This window comes from Pristiophorus japonicus, chromosome 17 (genome assembly GCF_044704955.1).
Source record: "Pristiophorus japonicus isolate sPriJap1 chromosome 17, sPriJap1.hap1, whole genome shotgun sequence".
Classification (NCBI taxonomy): domain Eukaryota; kingdom Metazoa; phylum Chordata; class Chondrichthyes; family Pristiophoridae; genus Pristiophorus; species Pristiophorus japonicus.
In genome coordinates, this window is record NC_091993.1 from 56,404,263 (window position 1) to 56,431,041 (window position 26,779).

General features: G+C 48.9%; 1 protein-coding gene across 1 annotated transcript in view; it reads right to left on the reverse strand.

Moving 5' to 3' along the window:
* LOC139227747 (ankyrin repeat and BTB/POZ domain-containing protein 2-like) overlaps positions 1–26,779 on the reverse strand; it is a 47,695-nt gene that overhangs the window by 15,255 nt on the left and 5,661 nt on the right. The window contains exons 2-10 of the mRNA XM_070858742.1: positions 19,139–19,288; positions 16,487–16,691; positions 14,209–14,361; positions 12,719–12,884; positions 3,816–3,905; positions 3,417–3,518; positions 1,598–1,685; positions 849–984; positions 105–325 (exon numbers count right to left, since the gene is read on the reverse strand). Of these exons, the coding sequence (XP_070714843.1) occupies positions 105–325; positions 849–984; positions 1,598–1,685; positions 3,417–3,518; positions 3,816–3,905; positions 12,719–12,884; positions 14,209–14,361; positions 16,487–16,691; positions 19,139–19,288 (1,311 nt within the window). The remainder of the gene's footprint in view (positions 1–104; positions 326–848; positions 985–1,597; positions 1,686–3,416; positions 3,519–3,815; positions 3,906–12,718; positions 12,885–14,208; positions 14,362–16,486; positions 16,692–19,138; positions 19,289–26,779) is intronic.

The window sequence follows — 26,779 nt, forward strand, 5'->3', positions numbered from 1 at the left end:
GCGGGGTGCCGTGCATAGGGCGTGGGGGCCCTCCAGGGGGCCACGGGGGGTGATCTGGGGGGCCGCAGGGCCGTGCGGGAACAATGGCGGGGTGCTGCACTCACCCAGGTTGCGCAGTTCCATGGTGATGTCGAGGTAGTTGTGTTCGGCGCTCTGATAGAGAGCGTCCTGCAGCGCTTTCCTTCGCGCTCTGCTGCTGCGGTTGAGCCCGGGTTTCGGAACCTGGGGGTTGCTGACCTCTGCCCCCTCAGCGAGCATGTCCTCCAGGGACACAATGTCACTGTTCACGGTGTCTGGCTGCGACAGAAGCTTCTGCAGCACATTCCTGAGCAATGATCAGAGAGAGTGCGTTAACAAAGACAGTGAACAATAGAACTGAAAACAACACACTGCAGTCAGTGAAAGGGAATGGTGCATCCATCACTGTAAACGCTCAGTCCGCAAGGTGAGCTCTTCACCAATAACCTCCACCCTCAGTATAGGGCCCTGTTATAACTCTCTCCCTGTCCCACCCTCAGTATAGGGCCCTGTTATAACTCTCTCCCTGTCCCACCCTCAGTATAGGGCCCTCAGTTATAACTCTCTCTCTGTCCCCACCCTCAGTATAGGGCCCTCAGTTATAACTCTCTCTCTGTCCCCACCCTCAGTATAGGGCCCTCAGTTATAACACTCTCCCTGTCCCACCCTCAGTATAGGGCCCTCAGTTATAACACTCTCCCTGTCCCACCGTCAGTATAGGGCCCTCAGTTATAACACTCTCCCTGTCCCACCCTCAGTATAGGGCCCTCAGTTATAACTCTCTCTCTGTTACCCTCAGTATAAGACACTATGTTGTCCCGATCTCTCACCTGTGTCCATGGGCAGCAGCCTGACTGAAGGGACTAGTAATTCCTTGCAGAGATTCAGTGACTGCATTTTTACCAATGCTCCCAGCCAGGAGATCGGCTCCTTTATCCATCAGCACACTGACCAGATCAAGGTGACCTGCGGGAGAGAGAAATGCGGTGAGAGTGAGAGGGGCACGGAACAACGAGGGGATCTGGAGAAGGGGCAAGCTGAGCAAATGGCCATACTATTCATGGTTATAGGGAACAGGTATTATACATAGGGAAGGGCATCTTATACATATGGGTGTGATATATTTGTGATGTGACCTTTTTGACAGAATAAATGTCAACGATATGTTTAATTCCAATTTACATCACATGCATTTATAAATGAATTAACAATTTTGAGGGAAACCAAATCCATGTGCCCGACTTCTGATGTATTCGTAGGCCACAGGCTTCACTGTTTATACAGACTGCAGCACAAAACGAATATATATGGTTCTAATCTGATAACCACGGAAGCAGTTTGAAAAGGTATTGCCCTTCAGCCCCGTCCCCATCTCCCTATAACCCAGCCCATCCCCCGCTCCCTCGAACCCAGCCCAGCCCCCGCTCCCTCTAACCCAGTCCAGCCCCCGCTCCCTTTAACCCCAGTCCAGCCCCCGCTCCCTTTAACCCCAGTCCAGCCCCCGCTCCCTCTAACCCAGCCCATCCCCCGCTCCCTCTAACCCAGCCCATCCCCCGCCCTTCTCCCAGCAGTAGTGTACCTGCCGCTGCTGCGAGTTGCAGGGGAGATTCTGACCAGCTTCCTTCACTAGCGCCACCTTCGACATTGGCCCCGCCATCCAACAGCATCTGTACAGAGAGGTCACACACAGGACAAAAACATGACCTTGCATTTAATGACATACATAAAATTACACGGAATCTGTGGACAGAAACACACCCCGACAGTCTTTAGGCTCCCTATCCCCACCTCGCCCCCTCTCCCCACCCTATCCCATGTATCTCTCTATTTCTTCTCTCAGAGGGTTGTAAATCTGATGAATTCTCTGCCCCAGAGAGCTGTGGAGGCTGGGTCATTGAATATATTCAAAGCAGAGATAGACAGATTTTTGAGCGATAAGGGGTTATGGGGAGCGGGCAGGGAAGTGGAGCTGAGTCCATGATCGGATCAGCCATGATCGTATTGAATGGCGAAGCAGGCTCGAGGGGTCAGGTGGCCGATTCCTGCTCCTATTTCTAATGTTCTTATTTCCACCCTCGACGATTTAGGAGTGAAAGCAGGAAGCACATTTTCACACAAAAGCTAGTGGAAATCTGACACCCCGCTGTGTGGATGTGTGGCAGGCTGTGGATGCTGGGGATAAAGTGAAATCTGGTACTGCGATTGATGGATTTTAGTTGGGTATGGGTATTGAAATGTATGGAGCCAAGGGAGGTAAATGGAGGCGAGGTACAGATCAGCTGTGATCTCATTGAATGGTGGAACGGGCTCGAGGGGCTGAATGGCCTCCTCCTGTCCCTATGTTCCTCAACTTAAATATGTCATATTGAGGAACACAAACATGTTGTGAATAAAAATGTCAGACTAAGGGGATAAAATACACAAAGGTTTATGTGGTTTAAGTGCAGCGGCCTGCAGCCCATCTGCACTCGCTCAGTTCCACTCCGGCAAAGACCGGGGTACAGCACTGGTTAACAAAGGCCTCTGGCTCTGCGGAGACTCCAGGAACAGCTGGATGTTACGTGTATCTGAGGTATACATCAGAACGCAACAGCGCTTCACAATCTCCTGTACCCCACTGTCCCCACCCCAGGAGCAGCCACAGCTCCACCCAGCCCACAGCCTCTTGGGGTTGTTGGTTGGCCTTCTCCTACCCCACACACTGACAGGCACAGTCAGCATCTCCTCAACACTGCCCTTCATGACCACAGGATGCCCCAAAGTGCGTTACAGCCAATTAAGTGTTTTGTTTTTAAAAAGTGTTGTCACTGTTGTAATGTAGGAAATTGCTGGTGCAGACTCGATGGGCCGAATGGCCACCTTCTGTGATTCTATAAATGTGGCAGCCAATCAGCAAGGTCCCACAATGTGATAATGATCAGATAGTTGATTTTAATGATGTTGGTTGAAGCATATAATATCTGGGGAGAACTCCCTTGCTTTTCTTCAAAATAGTGCCGTGGGATCTTTTACATCCACCTGAGAGAGCAGACAGGGTCTCGATTAAGTGTCTGACCCGACAGTGCAGCACTCCCTCAGCGCTGCACTAGATTATGTGCTCAAGTCCCTGGTGTGGGCTTGAACGACCTTCTGACTCAGAAGGGAGTGTGCTGCCCACTGAGCCACGGCTGGCACCATGGAGAGAACAGCGGGATATGGGGTAGATCCGCAGAGAGACAGGCTTGCTCGGCCTAACACCCTTGTCCGGTGTCTGAAAGCCCTGCTCCGGAGGTGCACTTGGATCAAAGCCTCTCAGAGCAACGTCCCGACATCTGCTACCTCCCCTCACAAATCCACAGGGGGAGGGGAGAACACAACACTCACTCAATGAAAGGTACGATGCTGACCCACTCCCGTACCTGTGCGACTGACAGATGGCCGAAAGCGACAGCGAAGCTGAGGGCGGTCCAGTGACGAGTCTCTGTGTGAACGGACGGGCACTGCTGCGAATTACTGGGCACCTGCAAACCAAACACAAGAGCTCAGCGGCTTCTCAAACTTAGCATCAACATCTAGTCCATCCCAGAGCTGTGTCGTTCACACCATGTTTGCAAAGAGAGATGCCATCTTAAACCAGGTCTGGCACATTTCATTAAACATCATGGGGTCAGGTGAACACAGTCGAGTCCGAGTTGTTGGAGCACTGTCTCAGGGTCCGTGTGTTGCAGGTACACCCCGTGGGTTACTCTCGTGCAATGCGGCGATATATTTGCAAGACCTTTCAGGTGCAGGCCGTGTGTTAATAATCAATGTCTTACCTGAATGTCAACGTCTGCTCCAGAGGTCAGCAGGACCTGGGCCATGGCCTCGTCCCCATTGCTAGCTGCGTACATCAGCGGAGTCAGCCCCTAGGGGGAAGAAGCAGCGTCTGATTACCACAGGTCAATACTCAGCAGCAAAGCGGTCCCTGTGAGCAGAGACCATGGACCCCACATCAGGGGCAAAGGTTAGTGATCATTATCTCACATTCAGTGAGGTGTGGAGACTGAGTGGCATTGCCCTCGGTGTTGTTATGGAGGGGTGTCACACCTCATATCACTGTGGTGGGATGGTTAGTGTAGCCCAATGGTCAATGCTTGCTCCTATTCATAACTAAGTTCATTATCATATAATGTATTTCAGTGATTTAAATTAGAATGTACGGGATTGCAGATGCTACTAAAATCGGCTGTGTGGTTGATAATGAAGAAGAAAGCTGTAGACTGCAGGAAGATATGAACTGGTCAGGTGGGCAGAACAGTGGCAATCAATGGCGTCAGGGGCAAAGGTCAGCGGTCATTCTCACACAATGGAAATCAATCCGGAGAAGTGTGAGGTAATGCATTTGGGGAGGGCTAACAAGGCAAGGGAATACACATTAAATGGTAGGACACTGAGAAGTGTAGAGGAACAAAGGGACCTTGGAGTACAGGTCCACAGATCATTGAACGTAGCAGGCCAGGTAGATAGGGTGGTTAAGAAGGCATACGGAATACTTACCTTTATTAGTCGAGGCACTGAATACAAGAGCAAGGACGTTATGCTTGAATTGTATAAAACACCGGTTAGGCCACAGCTGGAGTACTGTGTGCAGTTCTGGTCACCACATTACAGGAAATATGTGATTGCACTGGAAAGGGTACAGAGGGGATTTACGAGGATGTTGCCTGGACTGGAGAATTTTAGCCATGAGGAAAGATTGGATAGGCTGGGTTTGTTTTCTTTGGAACAGAGGAGGCTGAGGGGAGTCCTTATTGAGGTGTATAAAATTATGAGGGGCCTGGATAGAGTGGATAGGAAGGACCTGTTTTCCTTAGCAGAGGGGTCAACAACCAGGGGGCATAGATTTAAAGTAATTGGTAGGAGGTATAGGGATTTGAGGGGAAACCTTTTTACCCAAAGGGTGGTGGGAGTCTGGAACTCACTGCCTGAAAGGGTGGTAGAGGCAGAAACCCTCACCACATTTAAAAAGTACTGGATGTGCACCTGAAGTTGTTAAGTATGGAAGAACTCCACAAGACTGAGTACTGTGAGCTAAAACTGATGTGACCTTAGTCTCTTTAATACCACTCCAGAGTGCCTAAGCAGCATGGCAGGCAACCTTTTATACTCCCTTGCATGAGGTGTACAGGTGATCCTTGGGCCTCCAACAGTTGCGCCCTCTGGTGGCAAGTCTTACACAGTTACAATGTTTACATACATAACATCACCCTCCGACCCCACAAAGTCTTTGATACAACTTATTTACAAGTTGAGATGATCCGGGGCCCTACACTCTCTGGTTGATCGTCTGAGTTCAAACTCTTGCATGGGTGAGTTGGTCGGACCATTGCTGCACTGCGGCGCGGCTGGTCTGACAGGACTGTTGGGAATGGTGGCTTCATCGACTTGATTGACAGCGAGGTCGATTGCTGGTTGGGTGTGTGTTGGTGGGTTGATGATGGTGACGTCCTCTTCAGGTTGTTCCTGGTTGTCGATGAACCTCAGTTTGGTCTGATCCAAATGCTTTCTGCACGTTTGTCAATTCAATAGTTTGACAATAAACACTCTGTTCCCTTCCTTGGCCAAGACAGTGCCAGCGAACCATTTAGGACCATGACCGTAATTAAGGACAAACACAGGGTCATTAACATCAATGTCACACGATACAGCCGTACGATCGTGGTACATGTTTTGCCGGTGACGCCGGGTTTCCACATGATCATTGAGATCCGGGTGGACTAGGGAGAGCCTGGTTTTGAGTGCTCTCTTCATTAACAATTCTGCAGGGGGAACCCCAGTGAGCAAGTGGGGTCACGTCCGGTAGCTGAGCAGAACCCGAGATCAGCAAAGGTCTGCAAGGAGCCTTCCATCACGCGTTTCAAGCTCTGCTTGATAGTTTAGACCGCCTGTTCCGCTTGACCATTGGATGCGGGCTTAAACGGGGCAGACCTGACATGCTTGATGTCACTGCGGGTCATAAACTCGTTGAATTCCGAGCTGGTGAAACACGGTCCATTGTCACTGATAAGGATGTCGCGCAAGCCATGGATGGCGAACATAGTCCGGAGGCTTTCAATGGTGGCAGTGGATGTGCTGGATGACATCATCATCATAGGCAGTCCCACGGAATCGAGGAAGACTTGCTTCCACTCCTGAAGTGAGTTCTTTGGTGACTGAACAGTCCAATACGAGAGCCACAGACTCTAGGTGGGACAGATAGTCGTTGAGGGAAGGGGTGGGTGAGACTGGTTTGCTGCACGCTCTTTCCGCTGTCTGCGCTTGATTTCTGCATGTTCTCAGCGTTGAGACTCGAGGTGCTCAGCGCCCTCTCGGATGCACTTCCTTCACTTAGGGCAGTCTTTGGCCAGGGACTCCCAGGTGTCAGTGGGGATGTCGTATTTTATCAGGGAGGCTTTGAGGGTGTCCTTGTATCGTTTCCACTGCCCACCTTTGGCTCGTTTGCTGTGAAGGAGCTCCGAGTAGAGCGCTTGCTTTGGGAGTCTCTTGTCTGTCATGCGAACTACGTGTTGCTCAGCGGAGCTGATTGAGTGTGGTTAGTGCTTCAATGCTGGGGATGTTGGCCTGGACGAGGACGCTAATGTTGGTGCTCCAGACCTCCCAGGGGATTTGTAGGATCTTGCAGAGACATCGTTGGTGATATTCCTCCAGCAACCTGAGGTGCCTACTGCACATGGTCCATGTCTCAGCCATACAGGAGGGCAGGTATTACTACAACCCTGTAGACCATGAGCTTGGTGGCAGTTTTGAGAGCCTGGTCTTCAAACACTCTTTTCCGAAGGCGGCACGGCGCACTGGAGGTGGTGTTGGCTCTCGTCGTCTATGCCTGCTCTTGTTGATAGGAGGCTCCCGAGATATGGGAAGTGGTCCACTGTGTCCAGGGCCACGCTGTGGATCTTGATGACTCGGGGGCAGTGCTGTGTGGTGAAGACAGGCTGATGGAGGACCTTTGTCTTACAGATGTTTGTCTTATGGATGATTACGCATTCAATCCATTTAGAGTAAGCGGCCACTCCCACTAAAAACATCTTTCCGAGAAAGGGGCCAGCAAAATCTACGTGGATCCTGGACCACGGTTTGGAGGGCCATGACCACAGACTCAATGGAGCCTCCCTTGGTGCATTGCTCTATTGTGAGCACGTGTTGCACTGATGCACGCATGACTCCAAGTCCGAGTCAATGCCGGGCCACCAAACATGCGACCTGGCTATAGCCTTCATCATGACTATGCCTGGGTGGGTATTGTGTAGGTCGCGTATAAACGTTTCCCTGCCTATTTTTGGCGAAACCACGCGATTACCCCATAAGAGACAATCCAACTGGATGGACATTTCATCTTTGCGTCGGTGAAACAGCTTAATTTCATCTTGCATTTCCCCGGGAATGGCCGACCAGCTCCCATTGAGGGTGCAACTTTTTACAAGTGATAGCACAGGATCCTGGCTCGTCCAGGTCCTGATCTGGCGAGCAGTGACGGGTGACCCCTCACTCTCAAAAGCATCCATGACCAGAAGCAAGTCTGCGGGCAGCGCCATTTCCACCCCGGTAGTGGGCAATGGCAGCCGACTGAGGGCATCAGTACAGTTCTCCGTGCCTGGTCTGTGGCGGATAACAGAGTCATAGGCGGACAATGTTAGTGCCCATCTTTGGATGTGGGATGAAGCATTGGTGTTTATACCTTTGCTTTCTGAAAACAGCGAAATGAGCGGTTTGTGGTCGGTTTCAAGCTCAAACCGAAGTCCAAATAGGTATTGGTGCATTTTCTTAACCCCACATACACATGCTAATGCCTCTTTCTCGACCATACTGTAGGCTCTTTCAGCCTTAGACAGACTTCTAGACACGTATGCAACCGGTTGACGTTTGCCCGATACATTGGTTTGCTGTAACACACAGCCGATTCTGTACGAAGATGCATCATAAGCTAGCACTAAACTAATCGTTTACACAGGTCATACAGTACAAGTAACTTATGAGAACAAAGTAGGTTTCTGGCCTTCTCAAAGGCTGTCTCTTGAGATTTACCCCAAACCCAGTCGTCACCCTTACATAGCAACATGTGCAACGGTTCCAGCAAAGTGCTTAACCCGGGTAGAGAGTTACCAAAATAGTTGAGGAGTCCCAGGAACGAACGCAGCTCCAGCACATTCTGTGGTCTGGGTGCTTCTTGAAGGCCTCTGTCTTTGAGACCGTGGTCTGATGCGGTCTGCCGCAATCTTTCTCCCAAAAAATTCGACCTCTGGTGCCAAGAAAATCCACTTGGAGCATTCCAGCCCGAGTCCCACTCTGTCTAGTCAACTTAGAACCTGCTCCAGGTTGTACAAGTGGTTTGGTGGCATCACGACCGGTGATCAGGACATCGTCTTGAAACACTAAGGTGCGCGGATTTCAGCAGACTCTCCATGTTCCTCTGGAAGATGGCAACAGCCGAGCGAATCCCAAAAGGGGACCTGTGGTATATGAACAGTCCTTTGTGCGAGTTGATGCACGTCAATCTTTTTGAAGATTCAGCCAGCTCCTGCGTCATGTAGGCAGAGGTTAGGTCCAACTTGGTGAACGACTTCCCCCCGCTAACGTTGCGAACAGGTCATCCACCTTGGGTAGCGGATACAGGTCTTGTAACAAGACTCGGTTGATCGTTACCTTGGAGGCTCCGCAGATTCTGACCGTGCCATCGCTTTTCAACACCGGAACAATCGGACTGGCTCACTCGTTGAACTCGACTGGCGATATGATACCCTCTCGTTGAAGTCTGTCCAGTTCGATCTCGATTTTCTCCCTCATCATATATGGAACCGCTCGAGCCTTGTGATGAACGGGCCTTGCATCGGGGACTAGATGGATCTGCACCTTGGCGCCTGTGAAGTTGCTGATGCCTGGTTCAAATAGCGACGGAAACTTGCTCAGCACTTGGACGCAAGAGGCATCATCCACTGAAGATAGTGCTTTGATGTCGTCCCGGTTGCATTGAATCTTTCCCAGCCAGCTTCTGCCGAACAGGGTTGGGCCATCGCCTGGTACAATCCACAGTGTTAAATCATGCACAGCTCCATCGTACGATACCTTAACTGCCGCAATGCCAATGACTGGTATGAGCTGTTTGGTGTAGGTGCGCAGCTTTGTCTGAATCGGGCTCAGTTTGGGCCTTTGTGCCTTGTTGCCCCCAGTTTCTCAAAAGCCTTCTAGCTCATAATTGACTGACTCGTCCCCGTGTCCAACTCCATTGATACCGGAATACCGTTCAATTTGACTTGCAGCATGATAGGAGGGCTCTTGGCGGTGACGGTGTGTACCCCATACACTTCTTCCTCGGGTTGAGTTGCCGCTCTTGTTTGTTCTGCATGATCCGCGCTGGATCGATCATCCTCTGCCGACTCTGCCACGTGGTGAGTCACAGCACTCTTGCATATTCGATGGAGGTGCCTCATTGTTTCGCAGCCTTTGCACACGTAGTGCTTGAATCGACATTGATGGGCTCAATGATTACTCCCGCAGCACCAACATGGTGCTATTGGATTTGCATTCACGTCCGACGGCGGACTCTGAGTCATCCTAGGTCTTGCAGCTGCAGACATGTAGGCCCTGCCATATGCAGTTCTGCCTGCTAGCGACGTTATTTTATGCACAGTACTTGCCGGTGAACTTCGATGCTGGGAAGATATCTGTCTGGTATTATCGCTCGTGGATATGAATGCCTGGGCTATCGTGATGGCCTTGCTCAGGTCTAAGGATTCGGCGGACAGCAGCTTGCGAAGAATGACCTCGTGGCCGATGTCAAGCACAAAAAAGTCCCGCAGCATTTCCCCCAAAAATCCAGCAAATTCGCAAGTTCACGCAAGGCGTCTCAGGTCAGCGACATAACTCGCCACGTCCTGGCCCTCGGAGCGGTGGTGCGTGTAGAAGCGATACCTGGCCATTAAAGACGCTCTCCTTCGGCTTGAGGTGGTTCTGAACCAGTGTACACAACTCTGTATATGTCTTCTCCGCTGGTTTCTCTGCTGCTAGCAGATTCTTGATGAGGCCGTATATTGTGGACCCACACACGGTGAGGAGACTCGCCCTGCGCTTGATCACTTTATTGTCCCCATCTAGCTCGTTGGCCACGAAGTACTGGTCAAGACGCTCAACGAAGGCTTCCCAATCATCACCCTCTACAAATCTCTCTAAAATACCAATGGCAGCCATGACTGTGTGAAAGTTCGTAATCTGTTACTGTTACTCGTCGCCAATTGTTAAGTATGGAAGAACTCCACAAGACTGAGTACTGTGAGCTAAAACTGATGTGACCTTAGTCTCTTTAATATGACTCCAGAGTGCCTAAGCAGCATGGCAGACCTTTTATATTCCCTTGCACGAGGTGTGCAGGTGACCCTTGGGCCTCCAACAGTTGTGCCCTCTGGTGGCAAGTCTCACACAGTTACAATGTTTACATACATAACAGAAGTGCTGTAACCTAGAGGGCTACAGACCAAGAGCTGGAAAGTGGGATTAGGCTGGGATGGCTCTTTGTCGGCCGGCGCAGACACGATGGGCCGAAATGGCCTCCTTCCATGCTGTAAATTTCTATGATTCTATAATCCACACATCAGAAAAGAGGATTGAATTAATGACTCCTTTAACTTCCTGTCACATGGCTGACGAGCCTTGTCGGCTTCCTGTCACACGTGTATACAACCTCCCTTCCCTTCCCACCTTTTTGCTGAATATTGATTTTGCAATTTACCAAACTCGAGTTCACATTGCGCAGGTAAAGTCACGCCCTGGGTTGTCTGTACAACTGCACACCGCAGTAGTAGTAAAGGTGGATGAAGGAACATCACGTGTTCGAACACTGGAGGGCATCAGTCGACAAGTGCTAAAGCTGAGAGATGTACTTTAGGTAAACACAGTGCCAACTGAATCAATAACATGCTGATACATCAATAACATGCAGGAGGTATTTCAGCCTCAACAGACATCTTACCACAGACTATGTTCTGCCTGTAGTAAACTGCGTGGAAATGTGTGGATCATGGCATTTGCAAGGAATACAATTAACAGTCATCAACTCATCCTGATAACAACCTCTACACTGAGGGGAAGATAGCCCTGGAATAGTGATTGTTAGATATACAGACACCTCCGGTGTACTGTATGATGCCCAAGCTCTCCTCCATTTCTCTCCATGTGTGTGAATGAGCCTCCACTCAATCTCACCTGTTGGGTTTACACAGGGTCTTGTCATTTCCCTGTTGCTCTTTATGTGAGGGGATCATATTTCTTTGTTATATTTCCCTATCCTTTATCTCTAATACAAGATTGAGGACACGGAAACACAAACTGTCTGGTTAATACTTTTCATTAAATTAAGCCAATTAAATATTAAAATACAACCCCTACATACAATGTGTTAAGATTTGGGTTCTAATGAACACAATAGAAGTTAGTTTGACATATTACTTTATTAATCAAAGTCTATACAAACTCAGTTGGACACAACATTAACATACAGTGAAAGGAGTGTCTCAGACCTATTGTAATACAAGCAGTAATGGAACAGTTGCCTGCACACTCACGGTTGGGGCATTCGGAAGGGTTCAGATGTTGTCTCCTGTTCTCCCGAAGTGACAAATGGAACAAGAGCTTTGTTCCCTGTGATAGTATATTTCATTGCCCACATATGGTCACATTTCTGATTTCACAATTCACTGAAGTCATTGACCATCAAACAACCATAGAGACCTTGGGTTAGAAAGTCAGGGGCGATACTTTTCAAATATAGAAATAGTAGTGCCAGACGTTAATGGTTCTCCCCTGCCGGGAAATGCAGCTTTAGCGCTCCAGGAGGGAAGTGGGGCGTTAAATCAAGTGCGGACCACTTGTGTTGGGGGCGCTAAAGATGGAGAGCGGGGTGGTAGCGGCAGACACGGAACAATGTGGAGCACATTGCTAACGGTATCAGAGGCTGCGTCCCTTGCTGAAAGGGCAGGACCAGTGATGCTGCACAACCCACTGTTGGAAGCTCTGTGTTGCCAGGCGACCTGCACGACTGCCATTACAGCCCCAACACTCTCACACTGGGGGATCAAACAGCAAACACTTTCAGCGGGCACCAGACTGGGGCCAATAATAAAGTTTGGCCTACCTGAAAACCATTGCCTTTAATTAGTGCTCCCCCAGCGGCCAGCCGAGCTGACAACGCCTCCCCTTGCTGCCGTTGTTCACGCCCGGCGACACATCAGGGGGCAATTTCACACCCGGGGCGGTAACGGGGCACGGCGCACTTTATGACATCACGATCTGCGAGGCGCTAGAGGCCCAGGCGGTCAGTGTTAGCGCCGGCGCTAAACCGGCACTGAGTTTCACGGGCATTGCAGCATTCGCCGCATCTGGTCGCTGACCCCTTAGTGCGCCCCCACCCCAGGCGCTAAGCAGCCGAATTTCTCCCCCAATCTTCTTTATCAATATCCTGTTCCATTTTCTAAAGTTATCAGCTTTTTCCAATGTTATCTCAGCAACCTTTGCTTTGTTCTTCTTGAACTTGGACATTACTCAGGAAGGAATGGCATTGTGATCATTGTGAGCACACAGTTTAAACCAATTCTGATCTACTAATGTGGTTTAACCATAATTCAACATTAGCTGTTCTGTCTTCGTTCCATATTAAAAACATATCTATGTTCTTATTTCGCTGCTCCCTTACCTGCTCGTTGAGAGTGTTGATACCATCTGGTCCCAGCAACGCAACAGCTGCAGTTACCAAATCAGTGCGACCACAGCTCAACATCTGGAATCCCAGGTCCCGCCTCAGCTTCAGCTCGGCCTGCTTGGCATCCAGTCCGCGGGATGTGCACACAGTGCTGTTAATCCTGTCCAGGAAAACGTCAAGAAGTAGGACTCATTTCCATATATTAACTCCTGACATGGAAAAGATGTGTGTTCAACAGAACATCCTCCTTTCATTTCCAGCTGCGAACCTTCAACTGGGTTAACACTCCACAAGATCCAGTAGCCTTACTCTTCTGACGTCCCACCGGTAGTACGTCCTACACCAGCTGTGGCTCGGTGGGAGAATGCTCACCTCTAGTCACAAGGTTAGGAACGTAGGAACAGGAGGAGGCCATTCAGCCCCTCGAGCCTGTTCCACCATTCAATGAGATCACAACTGATCTACGACCTAACTCCATCTACCCGCCTTTGGCCCATATCCTTTAATAGCTTTATTAACAAAAAGCTATCAATCTCAGATTTAAAATGAACAATTGATGTACCATCAATTGCCGTTTGCGGGAGAGAGTTCCAAACGTCTACCACCCTGTGTGAGTTGAAGTGTTAATTTCACTCCTGAAAGGTCTGGCTCTAATTTTTATTCTATGTCCCTAGTCCTAGACTCCCCAACCAGCAGAAATACTTTCTCTCTATCAACTCTATCTGATCCCCTTAATATCCTGAAAACTTCCATCAAATCATCCCGTAACCTTCTAAATTGTAGGGAATACAACCCTAATTTGTGTAATCTCTCCTCGTAACTTAAACCTTGAAGTCCGGGTATCAGGTCGTGGGTTCAAGTCCCGATCCAGAGACTTGAGCACATCATCCCGTCAGACACTGCAGTTCAGTACTGAGGGAGTGCTGCACTGTCAGAGGCGCAGTCTTTCGGATCAGATGTTAACCTGAGATGTCTGCCCTCTCGGGTGGATGTAAAAGATTCCAAGGCACTGTTCGAAGAAGAGCAGGGGTGTTCTCCCCGGTGTCTTGGGAAACATTTATCCTTCAATCAACATTACCAAAAGTAGATTCACTGGTCAATCATCACATTACTGTAACTGGGATCTTGCTCTGCATAAATTTGGCTGCCGTGTTTCCTACATTAGAACAGTGACTACACTTCAAAAAGTGCTTCATTGGCTGTGAAGAGCTTTGAGACGTCCGGAGGTCATGAACGGCGCTATATAAATGCCAGATGTTCATGTTCAAAATGACTCTGTAATGAGGATCTTCTTGGAATATTCATAGAAACAGGAGTGGGCCATTCAGCCCCTCGAGCCTGCTGTGCTATTCAATTAGATAATGACTTATCTGCAGCTCAACCCATTTACCCGCCTTAGCTCCGTATCCCAAATTAACAATCGCGAGCGATGCCTCACAAGGCAGAGAAGCAGACAGTAGCGGTTTGCGGAGGGTTGTGCTGACCTGAGTTGTCGGGGCTGACAGTCCATGCCCAGGAGCAGCAGCCTGGCGGCCTGGCGAAGGTCACTGATATCCACGGTCAGACTGTGCCTGTGTTCTGCCTGTGCGACGCACACCCTGATCCACTCGACCACTGGCGGGAGCGCTTCATACGGCCTGGGGGGGAGGGGGATGCACGCAGAGAGAACAAGAGTGATGAGAACACACACTGGACTGGGATGCCTCTCTTCTGAAGCCATTAACCAGGCACTCAGTCATCAACAACTTGTATTTATATAGCGCCTTTAACGTAGTAAAACATCCCAAAGGCACTTCACTGGTGTATTGTAAGACAAAACAAATAAATGTTATTATTATACCACCCTCTTATTATGATACGGCAGTAGCGAATATTCAGGCATGCATGTTGTGTGTTTACACGTGTGCATGCATGTGATGCGTGTGCATTGGCTCCAGGTCTACACAAATCATTTAGAAGAGGAACGTTGAAGATTTTAGAAAAATAATTCTGTTTAATCTTTCCTATTTCAGTGAACAAGAGCAAGGTCAGGATAACCCCTGCCCTAGACAATGTCCCTCCGTACAACAGTCTACCTCTCAAAGCCACAGTCCCAACAAGAAATGGTAAAACCTTTGCTTTTTTTTGGCCTGTCACCTGATCCTATTACAGTTCAGACTGAATGACCACAGATGGGGTTTTTCCACTCGCCTGCTCATACGAGATGTGGGAAATTTGTAAGCTGACTGCACAGTGTGAACCCACAAGGTGCAAGCTGCACGAGTTGCGATAACGTTCATCGCTTCTGCTCACACGCACCAAGTCAGCGGTTACCATATCCTGCATCAAACCTGACTCAGCACCAGGGACTTTACATTTCCTGCAACTGTGCAGAGCTGCAGCCATCGTCATTCGATAAGAAATCAGCAAGTATTCGAATTATATCACAGGATGATGTTTAAACGCCACTGCAACAGATGGGGTTCAAATGATCGTCTAATCTAGGCTGCAAACCAAGCATCATTTCCTCTTTACAGCGAGGCCCAGCTCAGAGTTATCAAATAAATAATACTACAACCTACAGATACAGTAAGCTGCTCAACGTCAGCCTTGGTTTGGTGGCAACACTCCCAGCCTGCAGTCTGTGAATGGGGCTGGGGTCTGGATCTCAGCCTGCGGTCTGTGAATGGGGCTGGGGTCTGGATCTCAGCCTGCGGTCTATGAATGGGGCTGGGGTCTGAATCTCAGCCTGCGGCCTGTGAATGGGGCTGGGGTCTGGATCTCAGCCTGCGGTCTGTGAATGGGGCTGGGGTCTGGATCTCAGCCTGCGGCCTGTGAATGGGGCTGGGGTCTGGATCTCAGCCTGCGGTCTGTGAATGGGACTGGGGTCTGGATCTCAGCCTGCGGCCTGTGAATGGGGCTGGGGTCTGGATCTCAGCCTGCGGTCTGTGAATGGGACTGGGGTCTGGATCTCAGCCTGCGGCCTGTGAATGGGGCTGGGGTCTGGATCTCAGCCTGCGGTCTGTGAATGGGGCTGGGGTCTGGATCTCAGCCTGCGGTCTGTGAATGGGGCTGGGGTCTGAATCTCAGCCTGCGGCCTGTGAATGGGGCTGGGGTCTGGATCTCAGCCTGCGGTCTGTGAATGGGACTGGGGTCTGGATCTCAGCCTGCGGCCTGTGAATGGGGCTGGGGTCTGGATCTCAGCCTGCGGTCTGTGAATGGGGCTGGGGTCTGAATCTCAGCCTGCGGCCTGTGAATGGGGCTGGGGTCTGGATCTCAGCCTGCGGCCTGTGAATGGGACTGGGGTCTGGATCTCAGCCTGCGGCCTGTGAATGGGGCTGGGGTCTGGATCTCAGCCTGCGGCCTGTGAATGGGGCTGGGGTCTGGATCTCAGCCTGCGGCCTGTGAATGGGGCTGGGGTCTGGATCTCAGCCTGCGGCCTGTGAATGGGGTTGGGTCTGGATCTCCGCCTGCGGCCTGTGAATGGGACTGGGGCTTACAGCAGACACTGAGGCTGGGCCAAAGTTGGTTTGTATCATGGTTGAAGAGGCTGGATCGCCGCTTGGCTGCTCTCAGGACTCTGGGATGAGGAAGCAGCAGGTTTTACAAGCTCTTGTTTCTTGACGTAGTCCAAGATCCCCCAACGTGTGTGAAACTGAAAGTGTTTAAACACCCGAAAGCCCTGTGGAATATTTGGTGTTTCCACTGTGTGACTCAGCTCAGCAAATTGCAGAACAAATCAGATTGGTCATGTTTGGACAGTCCCATTTCCAGTTGTCTCACCTCTCATAGCCCAGTTTCACTGTCGGGGGCTCATGGTTGGGATTGTCCCACTCCAGGTGTGGACAGTGCATGTAGTAATAGAGCCCATGCAGAGCCTCTGGCTCCCAGGAGTATGGACCCTTTCTGAAGTGCAGCTGAGGTCCCTTCCCATGGTACTTTTCACCAAATTTCTGGAAGTAATACATCGCACGAGACACCAGGTCACCTGTGGAGTAGATGCAGGACAGTTACAATCAATTCCCCCGGACATTCAATGGCATTGACATCACCGAATCCCCCACCATCAGCATCCTGGGGGTCACCATTGACCAGAAACTTAACTGGACCAGCCACATAAATACTGTGGCTACAAGAGCAGGTTAGAGGCTGGGTATTCTGCGGCGAGTATCTCACCTCCTGACTCCCCAAAGCCTTTCCACCATCTACAAGGCACAAGTCAGGAGTGTGATGGAACACTCCCCACTTGCCTGGATGTGTGCAGCTCCAACAACACTAAAGAAGTTCGACACCATTCGGGACAAAGCAACCTGTTTGATTGGTCCCCCATCCACCACCTTCAACATTCACTCCCTCCACCACCGGCGCACTGTGACTGCAGTGTGTACCATCTACACGATGCACTGCGGCAACTGGCCAAGGCTTCTTCGGCAGCATCTCCCAAACCCGTGACCTCTACCACCTAGAAGGACACAGGCAGCAAGTGCATGGGAAATTCACCACCTTCAAGTTCCCCTCCAAGTCATACACCATCCTGATTTGGGAATATATCGCTGTTCCTTCAACGTCGCTGGGTCAGAATCCTGGAACTCCCTCCCTAACAGCACTGTGGGAGCACCTTCACCACATGGACTGCAGCGGTTCAAGAAGGTGGCTCACCACCACCTTCTTAAGGGCAGTTGGGTATGGGCAATAAATGCCGCCCTTGCCAACGACATCCCGAGAATAAATGAATAAAAACTGCATCAGGATGCAGGCCAGTCTGAAGCATCAGACTGGGAAAATGTGAGGTTATCTACTTTGGTAGGAAAAATAAAAAAGCTAATTATTGTTTAAATGGGGAGATATTACAAAATGCTGTGGTACAGAGGGACCTAGAGGTCTTCGTACATGAAACACAAAAAGTTAGTATGCCGGTACAACAAGTAATCAGGAAGGCAAATGGAATGTTGACATTTATTGCAAGGGGGATAGAGTATAAAAGCAGAGAAGTCCTGCTACAACTGTACAGGGTATTGGTGAGGCCACGCCTGGAGTACTGCATACAGTTTTGGTCTCCATATTTAAGGAGGGATATAATTGCATCGGAGGCAGTTCAGAGAAGGTTCACTAGGTTGATTCCGGAGATGAAGGGGTTGACTCTGAAGAAAGGTTGAGCAGGTTGGGCCTCTACTCATTGGAGTTTAGAAGAATGAGAGGTGATCTTATTGAAATGTGCAAGATTCTGAGGGGGCTTGACAGGGTAGATGCAGAGAGGATGTTTCCCCTCATGGGGGAATCTAGAACTAGGGGGCATAGTTTCAGAATAAGGGGTCGTCCATTTTAAACGGAAATGAGGAGGAATTTATTTTCCGAAGGTTGTGAATCTTTGGAATTCTCTGCCCCAGGGAGCAGTGGGGGCTGGGTCATTGAATATATTTAAGGGGGGGGATAGACAGATTTTTGAATGATAAGATAGTCAAGGGTTATGGGGAGCGGGGTTGAGGCCATGCTCTTAGAATCAATGGTGTCGCCCAGGGACTTACAGACAGCTCTGGGACAGGCTCGATAACTAGGCTCACTGTTCAAAAGGAAAGTAACCAACAAATAAACTGAACAAAAATTGGCCTTGTATTCTCGTATTTTATCATGAGTAAATATGCGAGGAATTATCTAAAAATTATCGCACAGAAACAGGCTGTCTGGCCCAATCTCTCCATGGTGGTTTTTATCCCCCGCACGAGCTGTATCCTAACCTGCCTGCCCTGTACCCACATCCCTTTATCCCCCTTTCCTTCAACTATCTATCTATAACCTATTCTGCTTCAATCTCGAGCTCCAGGCAGCATTCCACAGCCTCACAAACCTTTGTGTGTAACATTTCCCTGCTCTCTGTCCTAAATCTCTCACACTTAATCAGATAGCTATGCCCCTTTGTTCTAGACCCCTTAATCACTGGGAACAGTTTGTTATTATCTACTCTGTCCATACACTGTCCAACATCTCCATAAAATCATCCTGTCACCTCCTCTGTTCTAATTAAAACAGCCCCAATTTTTTAAGTCTTTCTTCGTTTCTATATGCCCTCATACCAAGCAGCAATCATATATATACACCCCAGTGCGTATACATATAACCCAGAGCATGTATATACTACACCGTGCACATATACCCAAATATGTAAACATATGCCCCAATATATACAAAATACCAGCCCACCTACATCCGCGCGCACGCGCACACACATCTACACCCGCGCACGCACCTACACCCGCGCGCACGCACACACACCTACACCCGCGTGCGCGCACACATACCTACACCTGCATGCACACACACACACCTACACCCGCACACGCACACACACCTACACCCGCGCGCGCACACACACCTACACCCGCACACGCACACACACACCTACACCTATGAGAAGGGCAAGGGTTGTGTGTTACTTACTGAGCTCAGCGATGGTGCCCACACTGGTTGTCAGCATGGCCTGCTCCAGGTTCCTCAGGTCTGACTGATTGTACAGCTGCCGGTGGATTGAGCCCACACTTTGATGGCGCTCAGTGTACAGGCTAAGGTAGGTCGGAAGGCACGGCACACCTGAGAACGCAAGACATACAAACAGCCTTCGATTAATGGTGAACTGAGCAAACACATTCAGTGATGGAAGGGCAAAATCCAAAAGATTATACAATCCCCAGAAACTCTGCCCCTCCTACCCCAACAGAAGTTGTGCACAGTGCAATCCCACACATAGCAAATCTTTATAGTGAGATCTCCTGCTCTTCAGAATAGTGTCCTGGGATCTTTCAACTCCACCCGAGAGAGCAGACGGAGCCTCGGTTTAACTTCTCATCTGAAAGACAGCACCTCTGACAGTGCAGCACTCCTTCAGCACAGCACTGAAGTGTCGGTCTAGATTATGGGCTCAAGTTTCTGAAGTGGGACTTGACCCAACAAACTTCTGAATCAGAGGCGGATTACCAGATCTAAAATAGCCTGTTCCCTGGTTGGTTCCACAACATATTGTTCTAATAAACTATCCCGAATACACTCTATGAACTCCTCCTCAAGGCTACCTTTGCCAATTTGATTTGTCCAATCTATAAGAAGATTAAAGTTGCCCACAATTTTTAATAGTACCTCTCTTATAAGGCTCCCTTATTTCTTGATTTAAACTCTGTCCTATGGTGTAGCTAATGTTAGGGGGCCTACAGACTACGCCCACCAGTGACTTCTTTCCCTTGATATTTCTTATCTCCACTCACACTGATTCTACATCTTGATCTTCAGAGCCAGAATCATTTTTCACTACTGCACTGATCTCATCCTTTCTTAACAGAGTTACCCCACCTCCTTTTCCTTTCTGTCTACCCTTCCAAAATGTCAAATACCCCTGAATATTCAGTTCCCAGCCTTGGTCACCTTGAAACTCTGTAATGGCAATCCGATCATATGCATTTATTTCTATTTGTGCCACCAATTCATCTATCTTGTGAGTTTACAGTGTCCACAGACACTGGCCAGTCCAATCTGTGAGTTTACAATGCGTGGGTTATCAGCACTACAGGATGTAGATTACACCCCTGTTATAAATACCCGCAGACCACTGTCAGTCAGCACAGTCTTATACGTTGCAGCTTGAAGACTTGTGTACATTTGTACGTGTGTTTCCTTGTGATGTTATAAAACATGCTGTTGCACTCACACTATCTGCAAGCTGCAACATATCTTTTTTTTTTAAGACGGTCCCTCGTATCGAGGATGACTTGCTTCCACGCCAAAAAGGGATGAGTTCACACATGTTTCAATGGAGGACCCAATATTCCAGGTCCAGAGCTACATCCCGAAGGGTGGAAGATGCCTGTGCGTAGATTTTTTTTAACGTGGGGTGGCCGTTGCACACCAGCCACCACACGGGCTTGACAGAGCTAGGTCTTGGTCCAGCGGCAAGGATTAACCAAGACGACTGGAGACCAGCTCTGCTGCACGGACCTAATGTGTGCACACATTACATAATGACAGTGGTGGTGTAATCTACATCCTGCAGTGCTACTCACCCATGCAGTGTAGTGGGAAGATGCTGATACATCTAGGACAGACATAGTCGCTCAGCTCCCCAGCACAGGGCTGATTCACAGATACCTGGAAACTGTCACACTGACAAAATCTCCTCCGTGGAAAATTAGCCGAATCGCGCTGCTGCATAACCTGCTCATGGCTACAGAGAGAAACATGGCATCACTGACAGAAAGTCTGTGTGTGTGTGTCTCTCTCTCTCTCTCTCTCTCTCTCTAACAGAGAAAAGTTACAGAAGTTGGTGAGCCGTACTGCGAGCTGTCAAAACAATCAGATGTTCCAATTTCCCAGAAACTGCTGCAAGTGGAGAAAGGAACAGAGGAACAACAGGGAAGGAAATAGGATGAATTATGAGTCAAATTATACACAGAAAGCAGATTCAGAGAGGGAAAGAAAGATTGGATTAAAAGAGAGACTGAAAGGAAAAGTAAAAAAAATATTTCAAATATAAAATTGTTTACTACAAATAGGAATGAGGCACCACAGTTTAAATTGTTCCCTTTCTGGGTCGGAGAGGTTAAATGGCATTGCAGGAACATAAATCTCTTTATTAAAATGGTCCTTACATCGTTAAGTACCAGCCCTAACTTTCTTCGGCAAGTTTAATGGTCATTGAATGTGTAAATGCAGCAACTTCATGAAACTCGCGGGCAGGTTGAGGGCGACCTGCCATTTATGGGAGGCTAAGCAGAGCAGCACAAATTGTCCAGCAATTTGTGGCGATTCGCAACTCACAGGGCAGCTCTTCCTCGCCACAAGTTGTTGGACAATTTACACACCAAACTCCCTGCTATTTTCCCAGCGTGTCATGGACAGCAAGTGACTAGGTCTCTCATGACTTCTTTTCTAACAGAAGAAAGTGCTAGAAACACCGGGTGAGTCACGCAGACACAACACTCGTCCCCAGTTCCCACAATTAACTGCTTTAAGTAACTGTAAAGTGTGACTCTGTTGCTCAGTCAGCTGAGGTGGGAATATGAGGTGGCAGTATCTGTCTCACATTCTCACCTCTCTGTGGTGAAGACTCTGTCCTGATGTAAAGTGTAGATAGCCAGACACCCTCAATGTTTGTGCTTGGTGTGCACACTGTGGAACGTACAGGTGCATTACATCACCATAGCAAGCAAGTATAAACATAGCTCTCCTTCACTGGAAACGGCCTGGTCCAAGGCTGGTGCTGACCCACCCCCGTCGTTTCACATCCCCTCTGTGTTGTGTGTCATAGCTGCTGCGGTGTCGTCAGGGTAACCAACGGTTGGCGTCACTACACACACAAGCTACACAAAACCACTCCATTTGGCCCGACCAGCCCATGTGGGTGTTTGCCCTTGCACACGACCAACTATGCTACTAACATAGGGACAGGAGTTGGCCATTCAGCCCCTCGAGCCTGTTCTGCCATTCAATCAAATCACGGCTAACCTGTGCATCAATTCCATTTACCTGCCTTAATATCTATTGATATCCTCACCCAACAAAAATCTATCACTCAGTCTTGAAATTTTCAATTGACCCCCAGCAACCACGGCTTTTTGGGGGAGAGGGTTCCAGATTTACACCTTCCTTTGTGTGAAGAAATACTTCCTGAACAGCCTGGCTCTAATTCTAAGGTTATGCCTCCTTGTTCTGGACTCTCTGACCAGAGGGAATAGTTTCTCTCTAACTACCCTATCAAAAACATTTGAAGCACATTTACCCAATCACATTGACCTGCCCTGTGCTCATAAACCTTTAACACTTTGTGTGAGGCCCCAATGGTCTGGCGAGGCCTAGCATACGGCGATCAGTTATTGGAAAGTGGAGGGGCCTCTGGCTGTGTGCGCGAGCCAATGACTACCCGAGGCCTCGCCATGGTCCTCCACATATTCAATAAAAGGTGCAGGGACCCCACAACACTGCCCGGTACTCTCCCATTCCGCCTCTATGGAGCATTAACTGCACCGCCTCTGCCAATCACTGGGAAGCCACATTACTGAGTGACTGCAGCTCCTGGACTGCAACTCCGGCAATAGATGGGACAGAGCTCACAGGCCTCACTCCCGGGGAGGACATTGAATTCAGGGTTGTCCTGGAAGAGCAACAAGGGTCAGCGATATACAGGCCGAAGCTATCGGAATCAGTCCTGGTTCCTCAGCCGTACAAGGAGCTGCTTTTATCTCTTGCCAAAGAACTGCGAAACTATTTGAAGTTGAAGAATCACTTGTAAAGCAAGTGGCTGCAAGTCTAGGCTGCTCAGAACAGATACTAGCACTACCTCTGGGCTTTAAATAGTATTATACTCCAGGATAAGATGTTTCTAACTGAAAGTACAGTCTTTGCCAGTAAACTGCCATAAAGACAAATGCTTACGCTATCATACGGATGAGGAAATATTCTGCTGATGCCAACAGACTTCTGGCATCTCGATATCATACCATTGGCTACTCTTCCACAGACACCATCACAACCAGGCCCAATCCAGCTCTTATCCCAAGGTCTGAGACAGGTGTCAGGCACACTGTGTGTACACAGTCGGGCCCAGTGTCAGTCACGCTGTATGTACAGTCAGACCCAATGTCAGTCACACTATGTACAGTCAGACCCGGTGTCAGTCACACCGTGTGTACAGTCAGACCCGGTGCCAGTCTCACTGTGTACAGTCAGACTCGGTGTCAGTCACACTGTGTGTACAGTCAGACCCGGTGTCAGTCCCACTGTGCGTGTACAGTCAGACCCGGTGTCAGTCTCATTGTGTGTGTACAGTCAGACCTGGTGTCAGTCACACTGTATGTACAGTCAGGCCCGGTATCAGTCTCACTGTGTGTGTACAGTCAGACCCGGTGTCAGTCACACTGTATGTACAGTCAGGCCTGGTATCAGTCACACTGTATGTACAGTCAGGCCCGGTGTCAGTCACACTGTGTGTGCACAGTCATACCCGGTGTCAGTCACACTATGTACAGTCAGACCCGGTGCCAGTCACACTGTATGTACAATTGGGCCTGGTGTCAGTCACGCTGTGTGTGTACAGTTAGGCCTGGTGTCAGTCACACCATATGTACAGTCAGACCTGGTGTCAGTCACAGTGTGTGTGTACAGTCAGGCCTGGTGTCAGTCACACTGTGCACAATTGGGCCTGCTGTCAGTCACACTGTATGTACAGTCAGGCCCAGTGTCAGGCCCGGTGACAGTCATACTGTGTGTACAGTCAGGCCTGGTGTCAGTCAGTGTGTGTACAGTCAGGCCTGGTGTCAGCCACACTATGTGTGTACAGTCAGGCCCAGTGTCAGTCACACTGTGCTCTGTACAGTTGGACCTGGTGTCAGTCACACTGTCATGTACAGCACCCACCAGTAGTTGAAGTTTAGAAATTTACAGCGCAAAAGGAAGCCACTTCGGCCCATCGTGTCCGCGCCGGCCGACAAAGAGCTGCACTGCCTTCGGTCAGCAGCCTATGAACAATGAACAATGACGGAAAGGCAAAGAGCACCCAGCCCAACCAGTCCACCTCACACAACTGCGACACCCCTTATACTGAAACATTCTACACTCCACCCCAACCGGAGCCATGTGATCTCCTGGGAGAGGCAAAAACCAGATAAAAACCCAGGCCAATTGGGGAAAAAAAACCTGGGAAAATTTCTTTCCGACCCATCCAGGCAACCGAAACTAGTCCAGGAGATCACCTTGGCTGTATTACATTTCCTGCAGTACTTACCATTATATCTGCGCCGTCCAACAAGAGGTTATCCAGTCTAATCCAAATTACCAGCTCTTGGTCCGTAATCCTTCAGGTATTGCATTTTAAGTGCTCATCCAATCATCTTTCAAATGTAGTGAGGGTTTCTGCATCCACCACCCTTCCAGGAAGTGAGGTCCAGATCCCCACAACCCTCTGCATGAAGAAACCTCCCCTCAAATCCCCTCTGAACCTTCCACCAACCACCTTAAAATTATGGCCCCTCATAATAGACCCCTCCACCAATGGAAATAGGCCCTTACTATCCACTATGTCCAGGCCCCTCAATATTTTGTACACCTCACTGAGGTCCCCTCTCAACCGCCTCTGTTCCAATGAGAACAAACCCAACCTATCCAATATGTCCTCATAGCTAAGATTCTCCATTCTAGGTAGCATCCTTGTAAATCTCCTCTGCACCCACTCTCACGCAATCACGTCCTTCCTAATACAGTGACCAGAACTGCACGCAGTATTCCAGCTGTGGCCTAACCAGAGTATTATACAATTTAAGCATAAACTCCCTGCTCTTGTATTCTATGCCTTGGCCAATAAAGGCAAGCATTCCGTATGCCTTCTTGTGGTTTAGCAGTGTTTTGTTCTGCTAGCAACTCATTGTAATTCTTTGATCTCTGCAGCTATGTTGAAACCTTGGGTGTGAACATTTTAATTTGCCTGCGATCGGTCAGAGTTTAGCTGATCAATGGGGGACAGTAATTTTGGGATTACAAGGCACATTACAGGTCAGATCGGAGCAAGGAGCTGAATTATTCCACCATTAGCCTCAATTGTTCAAAGGATACCCTTCAACCCTGACAGCCATTTCACATGCGAGTCAGGAATGTTTCGCCCGAGAAATATTTTCTTAAAAAGGTGCACTGTCGTTAAAAGAAATGTTGGGCAAAATCTTTGTCATTGCAGGCAGGGGGAAGAGCCTAGTGCATTTACCACAATAATGCCACACTCGGCTAGTGCGTTCCCACGCTATTTAGACACAATGATAAAAAGTTTGCCAAACAAGTTTTTTTTATAGACTTCAGGCCTTTAATCTCACTAATCAAAACAACATGATTAATCACAACTGAGAACTTACACACCCTGCCTCCACCCTCCTTTCAGTCACAGCTTTTCAAAATAAGTTACCTCTCTCCTCAAACGCCGCACCTCCACAACGATATAAATGCCGAGGAGCAGATGCCAGAATTAAATCAGGATTTAATGAGTTCAATTATACGGACAGGTTGCATAGACTCGGTTTGTGCTCCTCTTAGAAGGTTGATGGGTGCTATTAATATCTGCTTATATGGCTCGGTGTGAAATATTGTGTGGCGATGCTCAGCCTAATGGGAACGTTGTTTGGCACCAATGTGACTCTCATTTTTCTCCCTTTAAATTAGCAGCAGCTCGTGAGCAGCCTGTGTGGGACGGCCGCACACCTTTGGGGTTACATTGCTTTGGGCATTGTTACTTTGATAAAGGTGCTATATAAAGGCAAGTTGTTGTTGTTGATCTGATCGAGGTTTAAAATGATAAATGGATTCAATAGAGTAGAGAGAGAGAAACTGTGGAATTCAGAACAAAGGCATATAACCTCAAAATTAGAGCTCAGCCATTCAGGAGTGAAATCAGGAAGCATTTCTTCACACAAAGTGTAATGGGAATCTGGAACTCTCTCCCCAAAATGTGGTGACTGCTGGGACAATTGACATTTTCAAAACTGAGATTGACAGATTTTTGTTGGGTAAGGGTATCAAGGGATATGAGCAAAGGTGGGTAAATGGAGTTGAAGTACAGATCGGATTGAATGACGGAACAGGCTGGAGGGGCGGAATGGTCGACTCCTGCTCCTATTGAACAGGCCTCTTTAACATGAATTGGATACTATAACTAACCTGGAGCAGGGTAAACAGTACAAGGGGGCAAAAGGGGGACAATCATAGAGACGGTTTGTGGAAAATACATCCAATTCAATATTAGTACAGTATTTCTCAGATCTTTGCTGTCTGCTAGAATAGTCCAATCGCGGAAAGGTTTTGCATTTCCCATAATATTTGCGGCATTCCCGCAGGGACAATGAAAGCGGCAACACTACGGAAAGCCGAGTGAGGGAAGAGGTTGGCCAAGTTAGTCTTAACCCACAAGGGGCAGGGGTATCTGTAATGTAACAATTACTCCACTTAGAAGCAAATGGTTTTATCTTGTTGAATGGCGGAACAGGCTCGAGGGGCTAGATGGCCTACTCCTGTTCCTAATTCTTATTTTATACAAAAATATGTAAAGGTTGCACCACAGAA